We start from the raw sequence: 17,702 nt of genomic DNA, 5'->3' as shown, positions 1-17,702 counted from the left end.
GGTCAAGTCGTCACAGCTAGACTGGGACCTTTGATATTTATTGTTCGTGGGTGGAGATGTCAGGCACACATGAAAGTCTTAGTCTCAGGCAGCGGTAGATATCCACAGAAACAATGATGTTATGTTACAAATAAAGGTAATTATAATTATTGTTTCTGATGTTCTGTCATCACTCGGATGGTTGGTCATCTTACTCAGTCCATTGTCATGAGATTTTGGGAGATTTCAACAGCCCAACTTCTATTAAAAACCCAGTTGTATTGAAATGAGCTGTTCTTTAATAGCTTTCAGCTCTATTGCAACAGAGGCTACGAGCTCAGCACAAAAAAAAAGAGAAGCCTTGCATTAACGATAGATGAATAATCTGATTCCGCCGACACTATTCAGGTGCGATTTCACATCCCCCACCTCTATCTCTTCTGTAGCAGCGGCTTGTGAATGTTAGACAACATCAGGCAACATGAGGCAAGTCATTCTCATATTTTTATCCCGGAACTATTAATTTAGCCAACGTAAACACAGCTTGTTGTTCAACAGCCGGGCTGAAAAGCGATCCTGTCGGGGGGGAAGACATACCTGCAGGCCACGTGGCCGCAAAATGACACAGCAGCCGTCTGACCGCTGATGATAAACTACCTGAGCCAGGCTGACACACCGGCCCAGTAATAGTGCGGCTGGTCATCTGTTTGCAGCAGCTCAGTGTGTGAAGGGTTTTCATGTGGCTGAGAGCTCTCTGTGATCCTTGAATAGATCACAAAGGGATAGAAGTGCCTATTGTCATCACTTGGCCCAAAATACGTGCTTATCTTACTTGGTACTATCAGTTTTGCTCTCTCATGCAATGAGACAGCACAGACCAGGCTGACATGCTGCTCTGAGCCAAAAAAAGAAACTACTAGTTAGTTTAGTTTAATTTACTATTATTCTATTTTTATTTGTAAATAATAAATAATGTGCATTTTTTTATATTTATATATTTTGTACTACCTCTATTTTTTTATTCTGTCATTTTTATTGCTTTTCCCTGTACCTGTATATGCTGCTGTAGCAGAAAAAAAAATCCCTTTGAGGGATTAGTAAAGTATCTATCTATCTATCTATCTATCTATCTATCTATCTATCTATCTATCTATCTATCTATCTATCTATCTATCTATCTATCTATCTATCTATATTTATTTATCCCTTTATCCCCTGCAATAATTATAATTATTATTATTTAATTTTTTTTAAAGGAAAACTATTTTTACTTGTCATTGTTAAACACTTTCAAAGTGGTTTGGACTTTGAAAGCAATACTGGAATTGAAAGCCATAGATTTGTTGTGCTGCAGAAGTATTTGAATTTACTGACTATAGAACAGGACATTTGAGGTCCCACTCAGCTGATAAAAGCCCTCTATAGTCCCATGTGCATCCAGATACATTGCGCAGTTAATAAAATCAACGGACGAAGGAGCTCTCACCTGTGCAGCCTGTAATTATAGCTGCTCTGATTCTGCTCTGTTAACATAAGTGGACAAATGCTATGTATACAATTTCTCTCTGTTTATTGCGGAGCTGGACTGCAGCAGGCTTCTCGGTAAGCAGCTTAACCAGGTCAAGGCAACGACGGCAAGTCCCAAAATGTTTGAAACTTTCACTTGCTTTGTGAGGCACCACATGCCCGTGGGAAGTTCAGCGATTTTGCGATTTCTTTGCTCTTTAATGTCATAACTTCCTCTTTTTTTTTTTACCACTTCTGTATTTCTCAGATTAATTTCAAATAATGACACAAAGTACAGCGTGCATTAAAAAATGCACTTCTGTATTTCTCAGATTAATTTCAAATAATGACACAAAGTACAGCGTGCATTAAAAAATAATAAGCTGAAATGATATTAATGTACTTGGTAAAAACATTTCTTCATTTATGATGGAATTTTTATTGCTCTGAATAAATCAACTGAACCTCTACTGATAGTGACCGCAGTTTAATTAGCGACACAGTTTCTGATCCGATAACCTCACACACTGCCTGAAAAGCAAAATATCATTGTACTGACAACACCTAAAGTAAAGTTACTGAAGTACTGTAATTAAGTACAATTATACCACAAAAATTTTATACATGAAACATTTCATATGTACAAACCAGATTAAACTCACAGCATTTAAAGTAGTTAGTACACGCTTATGCAGCAGTAATAGTATTCTAAAAATAAAACAGTTAGTTAATTTGACCCACTACAATGCTACTGACACATTAATGCAGCTGTCATAACATTCATAATATCAAACATTCAAAACTTCATCTTTAACAAATACATATGCATGCATGCATGTCCAAATACATGCAAAGGATGAGTTACAATTTACTGGTCACACAAACAACAGATTAAAGGCGCAATCTGTAAAATGTTCTGCTTAAAGCATTGAAAATTAAGAATTATCCACAGAAGAGATGTGAATAAATATCAGTTTTCAAATTATGTCTGGAGTAAATTGAAGTATTGAAGCACACCTGTGAAGTGTGACACAACGGTGTGGGAGGTCAGGCGCACACAAGCACGAGGTAAAGTTGTGGCTTCATTTCTAAGGTTGCGCAATCCCCGTTTCTAATGTAGCAAGTTTACTTTTAATATTCAATAATGTATGTTTACACCACTTTAATTGAATCAAGTCAATAACACAATTCTGCTATTTTGGACAGTTTTTTGGGGGGATTAACCATTTAGTGTTTCTATCCAATTTTAGTCACAATATGTTCCTGTAATTGTTTCACAGTTTATTGTGAAGAAATAAAGGATTACTGCCAACTGAAATGCTACAAGGCTTTTAATTTGAAATGAATACAGGAAGTGGTAAATTTGTATTAACAGTGTGATGCGGAGAACTGCGGACATTTTATTTCCTCGCTTGGAGAAAATAATTTGCCGTAGCATCATAATGCTAACTTCTAACTACAGCGGCAAGAATATGAAAAGTTTGACCCAACTGCTGAAACTCTTGCTGCGTTGAAATGCTCTCCGTTTAAATTAAATCTGTCAGCTCATGGTGACAAAATGGGAAGTGGCGCTCGAGTATGCTTGTCGTAAAATCACGGCTGAGGTTTAGAGGCCATAGAGGCTAACAATTTAGTAAACTATCCAACAGGTAACATAATGCAGGAAATACAAAGCCATAATGACAGAGGGCGATGAAACGTCAACGTTTTCCTCAGATGCATTATTTAAGTTAGAAAAAGAAAACACGTGACTGAAATTACTATATTAGCTCAGCATCCGACAAAAACTAAACTCCTGTAGCCTCCACCATTTCTGTGACACGTCGGCCAACACGTCACAACTCGGGAACTCGAGTCACACGAAGGTTTCGAGTTCTGACGTCGTGAACGTTCATATGGTCTCTTCTGGCGAACGCAGTAAACACGATGCCATTTTAACACAGTAACTACCGCCCCCTAATGTACCAAGTGGTATTACAAGACGCAATTTAAACCTTATAAACTGCATATTTAAATAAAAAAAAATTCGGTCAGCAGCCTTGTCTTTACATTTCCTACTTTTTGACTTTCATTGTTTTTGTGTTTGTGTGTGTTAAATTCATAAATAAATAACAAAATAATTCATCTTTTTTTGTTGTTGTTTGTTTTCATATTTTGGATTCCCTGAGAAGAACTGGACTTTTCGCCTTGAGAAGATTTGAGCAGGCCGAAGACCCATTAAATGTGCTGTGATGAAGTGTCACCTTTGAAGAAGACATTTTTGATCAGGTTTTGACCGCGTGGACTCGCGCGCGTCATCTCTGCAAAAAAAAAAAAAATACACTCACGCGCACTGACACGCGCGCGCTGCTAGGAGGTAAACAGGTTGATGAGAGAGACATTTCAAACAAAAGCTCACCCCGACCCGAGGGTGAAAAGGACTAAAGGCTTTATCTGTGATATTGTGACGATGACAGCCTTTTGTGCAGAAACGGTCCAGCCTCTTTTTTTTTTTTTACCTGACGAGCGCGTGCGGTGGAGGACCGATGACAAGGTTACGTCACAAGCGCGAGTATATCAGAGAGGCGGGACGTAAACACAGAGCAGAGCCGAGCAGAGCCGAGCCGAGCCAACCGTCCAGCGGAGCTCCGCGGAAAGCATCTCCGGGCTTTTTCTTGACCGCCACTAACCGGCCTTCAGGCTATACAGTTATTTCTTTCCAACTTCAGCTACAGTGATAGCTAAGTTTGGAGAGGAGGAAAAGGGGAGAAACGACGCGTCTTCTTTTGTTTTGTTGTGTCGTCGGTAGCAGTCAGTCAGTCGACCTCCTTTTGCATTATAACAGAGGAGCTGGCCTCAAGCGATAAAAAAAACAACAACAACAACATTCAGCTGGTTTATCTTTTGCTGTTTGGACAGCTTTAAAATGGATAACTCTGGACCGACGAAGACGTGCTGGGGTAGGTTATTTTGTCATTGCATGCGAAGGGGCTTCGTGTGGAGGGGGAAGCTGGACATCGACCACCAGCTGTATCATCACGAAATGATCCTGACAGTTACATGTTTTCTTTCCAGAATCCATCCGAGACTTCTTCACGTCAGCTAAATTTCTTATTTACATGGGCCACGCTCTGTCGACGTGGGTAAGTGGAGTTAAGCGCTTAAAACAGCCACCTTGTTGTCTTTTTTTTTATTTTTTTAAATGACATGCCATCATACAGTACATCTGTACGTGTTCATCACGATAACAGGCACATGGACCATGTGGCTGTCCAGTGTCCAAAACAGGATCTAAAACAGCATTGTTGCGTTACTATGGCTCTCGTTACAATTCAAAATCACACGTTTTCCCTGTCACCACACAATACTGGTCTTTACACTTAAACTGTCAGCTTTTCAACCCATGCAGCACCTGAAGCCCAAACCTGTCTTGAAATCAGCTCGGCATGCAAATAATCAGGTTTTTTTTTTTCATTTTCAGGGGGACCGAATGTGGAACTTTGCGGTGGCCGTTTTTCTGGTGGAGCTGTACGGGAACAGCCTGCTGCTCAGTGCTGTGTACGGGCTGGTGGTGGCCGGCTCAGTGCTCCTGCTGGGGGCCATCATAGGGGACTGGGTGGATAGAAACCCCAGACTCAAAGGTAAGGCAGCACAAAGTCAAAGCCTAGTAGAGCTGTGATCGAGGGATTGGCTGTGAACACAAGTTTTTAATGAATGAAGGACCAAAACTTTGGAGATTTTTTTTTTTTTTTTTAAATATTCATGAGGCGCTCTCCAGGGAATCTCATGCTGTTTTCCTGCCTCACTTTGTCTTTTAAACGCAGCTCTTGTGGGATATTCATCTAGAGGAATTCAGCAAAGACACTGTCAGATGAAATCAGTGAGCGGGGGAATGTGTCCGGCCATCTTGTGGAAGCGCTCTAATAAATGAACCAGAAATCTGTTGTCTTTGATCAAGTTTGTGTGCCTAATGCCCGGTCCTGGTGTTTCCACAGTGGCCCAGACTTCGCTGCTCGTCCAGAACAGTTGCGTCATCGTGTGCGGGATCCTCCTGATGGTTGTTTTCCAGTTCAAAGAACAGCTTGCGGAGCGATACAATGGATGGGTTCTGGTAAGATCCCCCCCCCCTCTCACTCGCTGTTTCAACGTGCTTTGATGGGGGATTTTCACTTTAAGCATTTTCATCCCTTTTTTTTTTTTCCTTCCAAATATAACCCTCTGACCCCAGGATTCAAACTTGCTTACTTTTACTGATACGGACTCCCACGTCAGCACGATTTAAAACCACTTGAACGGCCCAGTGAAACTAGTGCAGTTCACTCCCACAAGGCTGTTTCACTTTACTTAAACTGGCAGAGTAGGTTAAAAGTTCAATAATGTTAGTTTTCATAGAAATGAATGAATTAAATAGAATGTAACAATTATTATGGACTCACTGGGAAACAAAGCTTGCTGTGTTGCACAAACAATTTGATTTCCTTGTCACAAGGAAACAAAGCACGACGGTGCACATGCATGTCCTCAGCAGGCTTCAGTGGGACAGTGTTTGTGTTTTCCAAGGGGCTTGTTTACACTTGTTGAGCTATGTAACTTAACCAGAGCTCCAGCGCTGTCCAGATTTGGATCTGATTCTGCAACAAGCCGAGCCCAGACAGGGGTCCATCCGTCATGGGAGACTAGCCGGGGTGTCTGCTTGAAGCACAAAAGCCTGTGTGTTGGGGGAATGCCTCCAACTTTGCCTCTTCGCATTCGCGGGACGCCTTCGGCTGTGCAGAGAGAAAAGGGGGCGCTTTCCACCGCGTGAGAGAGTTTAGAGGGTCGGCCGGTGTCGGGAGGTTTTGTGTAGGTGGAGAGAGAGAGGCTGTTGAAACAGGAGATTTAGTGTCTCGTTTTTTAAGGCTGTGTTGTCAGCAGGTTCTTCAAGGTCTGTCACATGAGAGAGAGAGAGAGAGAGGGTGGGCAGGAGAGAGAGAGGGCGGGAGAGAGAGAGAGAGAGAGAGAGGGGCGGGGAGAGAGAGAGAGAGAGAGGGTGGGAGGGTGAGAGAGAGAGAGAGAGAGAGGGTGGGAGAGAGAGAGAGAGAGAGAGAGGGTGGGAGGGTGAGAGGGCGGGAGAGAGAGAGAGAGAGAGAGGGTGGGAGGGTAAGAAATGTGGTCGAGCCTGTCGAAGCGTTTCTGTTGCTATTGTGCAGCTCGTTGCACATTGCAGCTCCGTTACAATGTGCAACGAGATCGATAGATGAAGCCGCCAGCAAGTGTGTTTCACGAGAAGTTCGATATTTTTTAAAATGTGATGCGTGTTTGTCTTTTAAAAGGCTGTCGATATGTCTTTATTTCTGATAAAAGCTGAGGTCACATGTTGAGTATTGTATTAGCGGCCGCACTGCTCTTTCTTTTAAGCAGCTATTTTTTTTTTTTTTACAGAAGGATAAATATGTTTTTCCACCAGAAGTTATCGATTTATTTGTATTTACGTGAGATAAAGGCTTCTTTTTTTTTGTGTCAATATTATCTCTTATCTGTACTTTCTAACCGACAACTGTTTGGGCACAAAGTCTCATTTCAAAGTTGCCTTTTGATGATACAGAGTCACAAACTCATACTTCCCATTTTAGAGCTCCAAATTATTGATTAGAAAAAACATTACCATCTATTTCAACAGTCAATTCTTTTGTTTTAAGTAATTTTTTTAAATTTAAATTCTGATTCCGGCTTCTTATATGTGAATATTTTCTGCTTACTATACTCCTCCAAGATAATTAATTGAATATCTTTCGGTTGTGGGGTGTTAGTCAGAACAAACCAAGACATTTTTGACTGCGGCTTCAGCTTCGGGAAACATTTGGATGATATTTATTTTTTCTTTTAAAGGCCAAACAACTCATCCATAATGTAAATAATCGTGATTTGCCACCCTACACCATTTCCCCAATTAGTGGTGGATATAAATGAGTTTATATTAGTGTTTCCCTTTCTATTTATCTACATTTAAATGACGAGGCCAGTTTTACTTTATATTTTCCTTACTTTTGAAAAATGCTGAGAGAAGATAAAAACAAACAATGTGCAGTTTGTCTTCCAATATTTTACGACCTTTTGCACTCAGTAAAGGTTTTACGTTTTAACGGTCACACATTTGGCACTTTCCCAGTTTTTGACTTTCAGTCTTGATCTCCAATAAGAAGATGCTTTTGTGGATTTTAACTCGGTGTAGTTTTACATCTTAGACGTCTCTCCCGAGCTCCAACAGGAACGACCTGTTTTCATGTTGGTCTTTAAAGGTGCACGAATATCAGCGACTCTCTCTTCTGAGCGGCTGATTCGTTTCTGAGTGACACCTGCACAAAAAGTTTGGCGCGCGTGTCGTGCTGAGGGTGGATATGTGACGTTAGCGTGAGGTTGCGACGTCACAAAACTTGGGCTGTGGGAATTTCTCTGTGGACTGAGCATTTAGATACCTTTGTAGTATTTATATTGCACCCGAACTTGCTTTATGTTAAAAAATAAAATAAAATAAATGGAAATTGGAATTTTTACAATATGGGATCTTAAAAAATGGCCGACAAATATATAGTTTCATCAAATAAATAAAAAAAGAGACACTTCATAATTTCCTCTAAAAGCCAGGTATTGTAGTTTTGAATAAACATTACTCAAACAGCAGGAAATTGATTTTTTTTTTTTTTTGGGGGGGGGGGGGTGACTATTTTTTAGCAGAGGACTAATATATGTGTGACTGAGTGAAAGTAAACTACAGTGCGTGTTCATGCTAATGGACGAACATGTCACTCAGAGCAATAGTTTGGCTCATTGATGTATTTGTAAGCGTTTATGCCCAACGTGGCACACAGCGGTGTGATGGAGCACATTTTTGGGCCACACTTGTTTGTAGGACACCTTTTGTTGTGTTTTTTTTGGTCTATTCATGAGATTTGTTGACAAAAACGAAACATAAAACATTACCATCTTTGTCTTTTTGTGACACAAAAGCAATACTGAAACAAAAAAAGACACGCCAATGTAAAAACACCCTCATTTTGTCTTTCAGACGACCTGCTACATTCTGGTCATCTCCATCGCTAACATCGCTAACCTGGCCAGCACCGCTACATCCATCACCATCCAGAGGGACTGGGTGGTGGTTGTGGCGGGTCAGGACAGCAGCAAGTTGGCAGGTCAGTGTTCTCTGCCCACTGCCGGCTTATCATTGAACGTAGGCCTCACGTGACCCGTTATCGAAGCCAGCGGGGGAGACTTTGAGCCCCGGATGCTGACTCAGTCTCATTTTTTTTTTTTTTATGTCACTGCAGTTTCCCCCTGATTGTAATAAGCTATTTAAAAGATTTACTCACGTGACGGAAAACACTCGCAGCACTTGTTGACCCTCGTCAATCTGCCGTGCTGGTGCCGTCGTAAAGACCGTAACGGGCCACTATTTCATTACAATCCCCACGACAACTGTGAGTACTAAATCTGCTGCGAGGAAACTGAACACTCACCTGCACCCTCTCCTTCCTCCCTGGCATCAAACAGACATGAACGCCACGGTGCGGATTATCGACCAGCTGACCAACATCCTGGCTCCCATGTTAGTAGGCCAGATAATGGCCTTTGGCTCCCATTTCATTGGCTGCGGCTTCATCTCCGGCTGGAACCTGTGCTCCATGTGCCTTGAGTACGCGCTGCTCTGGAAGGTCTACCAGAAGACGCCGGCGTTGGCCGTGAAAGCCGGACAAAAGGAGCAGCAGCAGGAGCTCAAACAACTCAACACCCCGAAAGGTAGCTGCAAGAATACCAGTCGCGCCTTGTATTCTTTTGTCTGGACTGAATGTGTAAGTAAGTCTGCACTTTTCTGTCCCTTCGCAGAGTCGGAGAACGGTCAGAGTCCCGAGGAGTCGTGTCAGCCGCTGATGAATGAGACCTCAGCGGTGGGTAAGCTCGACTCCCCCGAGCAGCGGGGCTGTTGCGACCAGGTGGCCCGAACCGTGCGCACCTTCAAGGGCGGCTGGGTGGCCTACTACAACCAGAGCATCTTCTTCGCCGGCATGTCCCTGGCCTTCCTCTACATGACGGTGCTGGGCTTCGACTGCATCACCACGGGCTACGCCTACACGCAGGGCCTCAACGGCTCGGTGCTCAGCCTGCTGATGGGGGCGTCGGCCATCTCGGGCATCTGCGGCACGGTCGCCTTCACCTGGGTCCGCAAGAAATGCGGCCTCATCCGCACGGGCTTCATCTCGGGCGTGGCCCAGCTGTCCTGCCTCGTGCTGTGCGTCGTCTCCGTCTTCGCCCCCGGGAGCCCCTTCGACCTCAGCGTCTCGCCCTTCCAGGACCTTTACAGCCACCTGATGGGAGAGAAGACCCTGCCGGAGGTCGACCACAGCCTCACCAGCATTCTCGCCAGCGGGAACGCCACGACGACTCCACCGGCGGAGGAGCTGCCCCCTCTGCAGTCCTACATGTCTGTCAGCCTGCTGTTTGCTGGCGTCATTGCTGCTAGAGTCGGTGAGTTAAGCATGCGTTTCCCTTCCCCATCCGGTCGTAGAAGCAATTATCGAAATGCTTTGTTCCGGCACAAAGTAGACGTTCCAAAGGGCTCCAAATGATCATCGACTGAAAGTCTGAGTTGAGGTTCGGTCGTTTTTTTTTTTTTTCTAGAGGAAATTACAGCGGGCCGGAATTAATGCCCGTGCCTAATTAGCATGTTTACTTCCTCCGAGAGGATTATAAAATAATAATAATAAAAAAATTACGACTTCCTAAGTGCGACTCGAGTAGATTTCGCAGGTTCGACTTTTTCACAGTTCACCGGAATGTCACAGGGGACCTCTGCAGATACGACAGATGTCAGAGCAATATTCGCGACCTTTGATGCCAATAACTCCGCCCGATTATTCCCGCGGCGGCTGCTATAGAGCTGCTTTAACGTGGCTGTAAAAAAATACCGCCAGAACTGACTGTTGATCTCTGTGCCGCAGGCCTGTGGTCCTTCGACCTGACGGTGACGCAGCTCATCCAGGAGAACGTGATCGAGTCGGAGCGAGGCGTGATCAACGGCGTCCAGAACTCCATGAACTACCTCTTAGACCTCCTGCACTTCATCATGGTGATTCTGGCCCCGAACCCGGAGGCCTTCGGCCTGCTGGTCATCGTCTCCGTCTCGTTCGTGGCCGTGGGTCACGTCATGTACTTTCGGTTTGCCTTCAAGAGCCTGGGCAGCCGTCTCTTCCTCTGCTGCTCGCCGGAGCAGAAGGTGGAGTCGGACGACTGCCCCTCACTCCCCACCACCGTCTAACCTCATTAAAGAGACTCTGTCCCGGGCACGTACTTCTCGAGGCTTAACCTATCCCTGCATACTATTTACCCATCTGGCGTCGCTGCTCGTGGCTCGCAGAGTGCTGACGCTGACTCGAAGCCGAGTGCGGTAACTTTACATGCTGCGCGCGGCCGTTAATAAAGCATTAATCAGGAGCAGTAGGGGGCGAGTAGAAAGCTCGCAGCCGTAGACGACTAATCCGTAGCGAGGCGTTAAGACGCAGCAGGGCTTCTTGTGACAGAGCTTCGGCCTTTCACCCGCGGATCCTGAACACGCGCACGTGTCGAGCAAAGATCCGCCGCTTCTCGGGCCGGCGACTCCTTCCCGGAGAAACCGGGGGGGACGCGGTGCTGTGAAGTGTTCTCCTCCGAACGGCCCGGACACAGCTGCGAAGATTTTATTACACGGTGCTTCAGCTAATAAAAGGGCAAAATGAGGGAGGAATCTCGCAGGGACGCCCCGAGGCTTGAATCACAGAGGCGACGTCGGTCTGAGAGCGTAACGGACGGAACGTCCCTCGTCCCCTTTGACGCTCGCCTCTTAAGTGAGCTCGTCGGTGCTGCAGCTGCGTCCGCTCGCTGTTCTCTGTCTGGTTGTCAGCTTGCAATCGAGGGCGGATCGCGGGGTTCAGAGACGGCGCCCGTTGCCCGTGAACGGAGCGCAGCGCCGTGACCGTCCGCGTTTTTTGCGACCGCCGGTGCGTCCTCGTTTTGCGATTTCGCTCCGGACTTGAGCAGACGGCGCACGTCACACTCAGGGAGTCAGACACGGAGACTCTTGAAATGCTTCAGAAAATCTACGAAGCACCGAGGGGACATTCGCACAATTCGGACCGTCCCTGTCTGAGATTCGGGGGGGGGGGGGGGTTATTTGACGTTCGCGGGGTCGTTCGCCGTGAAGTCGTCCCTTGACTTAAAGCCGTGGGACGGTGGCGCTTTGCTTCTCCAAAATGACACGACGGCACAATCGTAGCTCTCCACCAACTCTTCTCGCGCTCCCTGGAACGTCTTTCTGTTCCTGAAAAAAATTGGAGGCGCTCTCTGCTCAAGTTTCAGTTCCACGGTGAATTCGCTGACGCACACGTATCAGTGGACACAACGACGCGTGAAAGTCAGGTGCTGATTGTCGATCAAGTGACGTAACTTGAAATACTTACTCGCTACAGTGATCGCTTCTCGTCGCTGCGCTGCGTTCACGTGCAACACGAGCAGTCTCTGAACTTTTCGATTGCCCTTCATATATATATATATATATATATATGTATATACATGTATATATATATATATATACACACACATGTATGATGAGCAGGTTGTGGATGTCTTCCTCCAGAGAAGGGGAAGATACTTTTTATTTAACCAAACACAAACTGGGATCTAGTCTCTTTAATACGTGGTTATAAGGGTTACGCATTGAACTGTAATCATTCAGGAAATGCAGGACGGTGTTTTTTTTTATAATAAGTGCATCGTCAGTATTGTGTTGTGTTTTGTGCCTCATGCAAACAAATGAGAAATCCTATGCACCCGTATCAACAGCTCTCACTTTACCAAAGTCAAAAGTCCCCAGGCGGCATGAAAGGAAGTGAGGGAAACCAGTTATCTGCCTGAAGCATTCCAAATATATATATATATATATATTTTTTACTACATCCGGTGACAGTAGCACATCCTGACCACATCTGAACACTTCTGAACCCACTCGGAGATTGTACTTAAATTTAGTTTTGCTGGTAGTTTACATCTCTAGTGTCGGTTTGTCGCCTTTTTTTTATTTTATTTTTATTTTTATTTTCATGTCTTGACTTCTCTCGAGTGATTTTTTTTTATTTTTTTTTTTCGATCGTGATTGTCGTTACTCAGGCACTTTAAGTGATTGACTTCTGTCATTACACCCTAATGCGTGATCGGGCATTAGTTTAATATTTTTTTGCACAAGGCTAAAACCCTGACCCCCCCCCCTCCCCCCCCCCCCCCCTCCTCTGAAACCCCCTTGCCCATGTGCACAGTCTTACTTCAGTCATGTACTTTCTCTCTGAAAGTCTGTTCTGACTTTGGAGGGAAAAAAAAAAAAAAAAAAAAGGCACATATTGCAACCCTCAGCAACACGTGTTCATGAGGAACAACCCCCTGTTTAACTCGGACACCCTCATTTCCTCTAAAAGTCCACCAGGGATCTGAGTCGGCAACTTTTAACATATCATCTTACCGCATCAGACGGCCAACGAACACTGAGCCTCGACTCAGACAGCAGTTTTTTTTTGCTCTTCAACAGGGGCAGCATTTTACTCAAGTCAAAGTTCTAGTTGAGTCTAGTATTAGATTTTTGAACGCTACTTATTTCTGTGAAGCGATTTATCAGAGTAAACATTGTCTCCTAAAGCAGTTTTAAAATCACCAGTCTTAAAATCACCAGTCTTAAAATCACCAGTCTTTTACTGGGATGATTATAAATGCTAGAACCTAGAAACTGTATGAATTGCAATATCTATCTTTACCCGCCATAAGCTACTCATCATGGAAAACCCGAAGGTGCATTTTATCGCTTATAAAAAAAAAAAAAATTTAAAAAAAAAAAGAAGAGGAATAATGTTTTATTTCACGATTCAGAAATGATATAATCCAACTTTAGAGATCTACCTGATGCAGCCGTACCTCCTTCCTCTCCCCGTCCGACCCTCGGTTATTTCCGACGCCTTATTGGAAAGTAGCCTTGACAGCTGTTTTAGCGCACACATGTGGCGGTAACCGAGCCGCGCCTCACCGATGAAGAAGCCGGCCAAGGCTTCGACCGGTGTTTGGGTTGGAAACCGAGCTGGCCGAGCCAGACTTGGGAGAACAGAGGGGTCCACTGTGTGGCGGCGCGTGTTCCCGTCCAACCTCGCGGAGCCAGTCGGGGTGTCTGCAGGTGCGCCGCTGGGAACGGAGCCCAATACTCGTGTCCCACACGTGTTTAATGTGACCTCAAACTCGGTCCGAGAAGAGAACCAACTCTTGGAACGGTTGGTCTGCCTATTCAGGAATACCACACATGGCCATAAACGCTATATTTGTAATGTACGTAACATTATCTGTGAGTCGACACAAACGTACATCACTGTACAATCGCAAAATGTAAAACAATTATATTGTGTATACTGTTGTTGTGCTGGGGTTTTTTTTTTTTACGAGTTTTTATATGCATAGTGTTAACACGTGATTTTTGTTTCATTTGTGGAAAAAAAAACTTTAATTACTGCATTTCATTTGAATACATCTGTAATATACTGCTTCAATCGGACAGCTGACAATATCTCTCTACATATATATATATCTCTATATATATACATCTATATATCTCTATAGATATAGAGATGTATATCTATAGATATCGATATCTATAGAGATATATATCTATATATATATGTTACTTTAGTTTGATAAACAAAAGTGTGAAATCCTAAAGAAATCAAATTCATGTGCATGTAATAATCACACTCCACTGAATATGAGCTCGTTGGTTCTGCCTGTATTGCATGAAGTCTCTTAAATAAAGTATACCTTTACAATCATCTGTCTGTAAAGTCTTGTGTTAGAGTGTGTGTGTGTGTGTGTGTGTGTGTGTGTGTGTGTGTGTGTGTGTGTATACCGCGCTCTCAGGGTTTCTTGGCCTCGGTCTTGGGCTGTGTGAGGTCACATACCACAGCAGAGTTAGCAGCTAATTTCCCTCCCTGGAATCCCGTCTCTTCGGGTGGTGTTACGCTGACCGGACGACTCGGACTAGAAGAACTGGTGGAAACACAAAAGAGCGACCTGTGTTCGCACGACACGAACGGGAGAGGAACGGTTCAGCCTGAAGCATGTTCACGGACTCTTGACTTTAACATTTCATTTAGTACTGAACGTATTTCATTATCGGTATGCAATTAATTGACCTTGAACTTAGTTAGTGCCACTTTAAGAGATTTATATAACTCCAAATACCAATTCACGGCTAATCGCTTAGACAGCTCATGAATACAAGGCAGTTTTTGCTCATTGAGTGCTGTTGCAGCATCGTGCACCCTATTAAGAGTGACATTTTCTTTAATTTTATTGTGTATTCTCTGGGGGTTTATTCAATTTTGAGCAAGTGTAAAAAAAAAAAAAAAACTTTTTTGGTAAAAAGTTAAAGGCCTACAAACGGGACCTTTACATATAAATGAGCATCCGTAACATTCAAGCTCATCAAGTTCACATAATGCTGATTGCTGCCATATAAATCTCTCTGTATTTCACAGTGAACAGAGTTCATAAATCTGGTGTCTGGTGAGATATTCCCGCCCTGGCTGGATGAATACAAACTGAGCATGCTCAATGTCCCCCGGAGACTTTGTCTAACTTCCTGTTTAGCCCTGTGCGAACTTAAATCAAGGTGAATGGATCAAATCGGGATCTTCAAACGAGTCATTTTGTACAGATTGTGACGCTGTAAACGATTTGTCCTCCGTTTTACAGCTGCAACCGTGGCAACGCATGTGTCGACAGTGTTTCTGTAATTATTGTCACTCTCGGAAGGAGGAGACAAAAGTTCTGTAATACAAGTTTAAATTTAGCCTGAAGCGTTGTTTCAGGTACATGTCGTTTATAAAAAAAAAAAAAAAAAAAAAAAAAATCTGCAGTAAGATTATGAAAATGTGCTTATGTGCATTATATACGTGTCTATTGTTCTGTGTTGGACTTGTCTCATAACAGTTCAAGGCAGAAGGCTCTGTGTGAGAAAAAAAATAAAATAAACGGGTTCAAAGCTGTCAATCAGGCTCCTCCTCATACTTGAAGAACTACAGCAAGAGTCCAACGTCCAGTCGGGAACTGGCACTCGAGATAAGTGTGCACAGTGGAGTTATCATCCACTTTATGTGCAAGAGTTCCAGGAAAAGTCAGGCGTTCATACGCTGCTTAATTTCACAGGTCAGTACTTTAAGTCAGGCAAACTGCAGAGCTGGTTTTGCACTGGAACGTCTTTATTACAGTTTACTGATTGATTTTGCAGCCACAAAACTCCTTTCTTAGTTCCTGAAGGAGTTCTTTAATGTTTTGGGAAACCTGCTAGTTAAAGAGTCGTGAGGAGTCTCATCTTTAAAGCAAGTAGCCTGACTACGAACACGAGCAGCAAAATCTAAATTACCAACATATTATATCTTGGCTGGTTTGCCTGAAGTGGCGGTTTAAACGCCGTTTACTGCACCCATCCAGAAACTAGTCCGGCACACCACATGCCCTGAAACTATTTTTTTTGCAGATTAAACAAAGATTATTGTGGATTAGTGGGCTTTATAGTGGCTTGCAGACAATTATTTTTCGTACTGCTTCCCGTTTAGCAAAAATGAGAGTGGCATAACGTAGATGTGCTTTTTTCACTACGAGCGTCGAACTGCCAGGTGGACGGATCGTCTTGGAAAGAAGTGCTCACTAACAAATTGTAAAAAATGTGTGAAAATTTTTTTTAAAACAAAAAAGCTTTTTTTGTAAAAAAAAAAAAAAAAAAAAAAAAAAGTCATAGATGTTCTATTTCAACTCATCAAAAATCTGTCTCTCCATCCATCAATCCACTGAAACTTCAATGAGACGTCAACACCGAATTACAGTTTAACGCTCCTCCGCGGTTTGTCTCATTTCAGTTCAGAGAAAGTCGTTTAATGTGATGTGGACACGGCGTGTCTTCGTCTTACGTTTTTTTGCATCGTCTCATAAACCACAAATCTCAAGAACGCCTGGGTGGAATTCCTTCAAATGAAAATCTAATTTGGGACAAATGGTAACTGCATTAAGGATAAACTGATTCCATTTTGAGGGTCAAAGGTTAAGGTCACTGTCACCTCATGTCCGTCACACTCCTCTGAACGTGAAACGTGAAGCCATAACTGAGGAACAAAAAGAGGAGACTGTGAGCATATTTCACATTTGGTTTGACACCGAATTGGTGAAACTAATCTTGGGTGTCCACCGGGACGCTTGATCTTCTGCGCTGTGGGTTTGAAGACGTGCGAAACATCCACATTTGAGAACTCGTGGCTTCTTGGCAGCAACGTCCATATTTGAAGCATTGTCTACCGTCACGGCTACAACTTTTGTGTTTTGTCAAAATCAGCTTTATTGGCCAAATTTCTTCAAAGTCTTCACTACAAATATTGAGTGTGGACAGACGTGCATGTCAACTACAGCTGGTTGTAACTGGTACCGAATCTGTTTTATAATCCTTAGATGGTATCAGGACAATAAAAGTGACAGATGGCAGATAGGATAAGGATAAATAGGGTCACCCAGTTTGATCGCCTTGGCAGGAGCTGCGATGAAACCGTCGACGTCAGTCGATCGCAGAGATCACGACAGTGTCCGACGGATGTGGCCTCAGCGGTGGGAGGTCCGGGGCCGACCGGAGCACCTGACCGAGAGAGGAACTTAAAAAAAAAAAGTGCCTATCCAACCAATCTTATCCAACCCTGGGAACAAAATGTGATCTGCTGCTTCGAAAACAGCTTACTCAAGAAGTCAGCATTGTTACTCAAGAGTCCGCTGGATCCGGAATCACTTTACAGCACCAATAATGTCTTATTTGGTGGACATGGTGGAGGAGTACAAGTACCTGGGTGTGTCCATGACAACAGACTGAACTGGAAGACCAACATCAACGCTGTCTACAAGAAGGGGATGAATCGACTCTTTTTCTTGAGGAAACTTCGATCCTTCAATGTGTGCAGCGAGATGTTGGAGATGTTCTACCATCTGTTGTGGCCAGTGAACTGTACTTCGCTGTGGTCTGCTGGGGGAGAGGAGGGGGAGGGGGGCAGCATTGGAGCCGGTGACACCAACAGACTTAACAAACTGGTTAAGAAGGCCGGCTCCATCATCGGCTACAATCTGGACAGCCTGGAAAAGGTGGTGGAGAGGAGGACGCTGAACAAACT

At 43.9% G+C, this 17,702-nt stretch overlaps 1 protein-coding gene across 1 annotated transcript; it reads left to right on the top strand.

The window, feature by feature from the left end:
* The first annotated feature begins 3,938 nt into the window (after positions 1-3,938).
* On the top strand, positions 3,939-14,327 carry slc40a1 (solute carrier family 40 member 1). The gene is made up of 8 exons (XM_069154912.1): positions 3,939-4,424; positions 4,540-4,607; positions 4,946-5,105; positions 5,460-5,575; positions 8,510-8,636; positions 8,995-9,240; positions 9,328-9,966; positions 10,440-14,327. Exons 1-8 carry the CDS (start codon positions 4,391-4,393, stop codon positions 10,754-10,756), a joined length of 1,707 nt encoding a protein of 568 aa, XP_069011013.1. The 5' UTR covers positions 3,939-4,390; the 3' UTR covers positions 10,757-14,327.
* Positions 14,328-17,702: the final 3,375 nt, after the last annotated feature.

This window comes from Embiotoca jacksoni, unplaced genomic scaffold (genome assembly GCF_022577435.1).
Source record: "Embiotoca jacksoni isolate LCO1_2020_lvr unplaced genomic scaffold, fEmbJac1.0.p SCAF_2, whole genome shotgun sequence".
NCBI lineage: Eukaryota > Metazoa > Chordata > Actinopteri > Embiotocidae > Embiotoca > Embiotoca jacksoni.
Note: the sequence above shows the minus strand (reverse complement) of the source record. Positions and strands in the feature narration are given on the sequence as shown.

Coding starts and splice junctions, on each gene's coding strand:
- slc40a1 (XM_069154912.1), top strand. CDS start 4,391: ATGGATAACTCTGGACCGACGAAGACGTGCTGGG. Junction 4,425..4,539: donor ACCGACGAAGACGTGCTGGG/GTAGGTTATTTT, acceptor TTTTCTTTCCAG/AATCCATCCGAGACTTCTTC. Junction 9,967..10,439: donor CGTCATTGCTGCTAGAGTCG/GTGAGTTAAGCA, acceptor TCTGTGCCGCAG/GCCTGTGGTCCTTCGACCTG.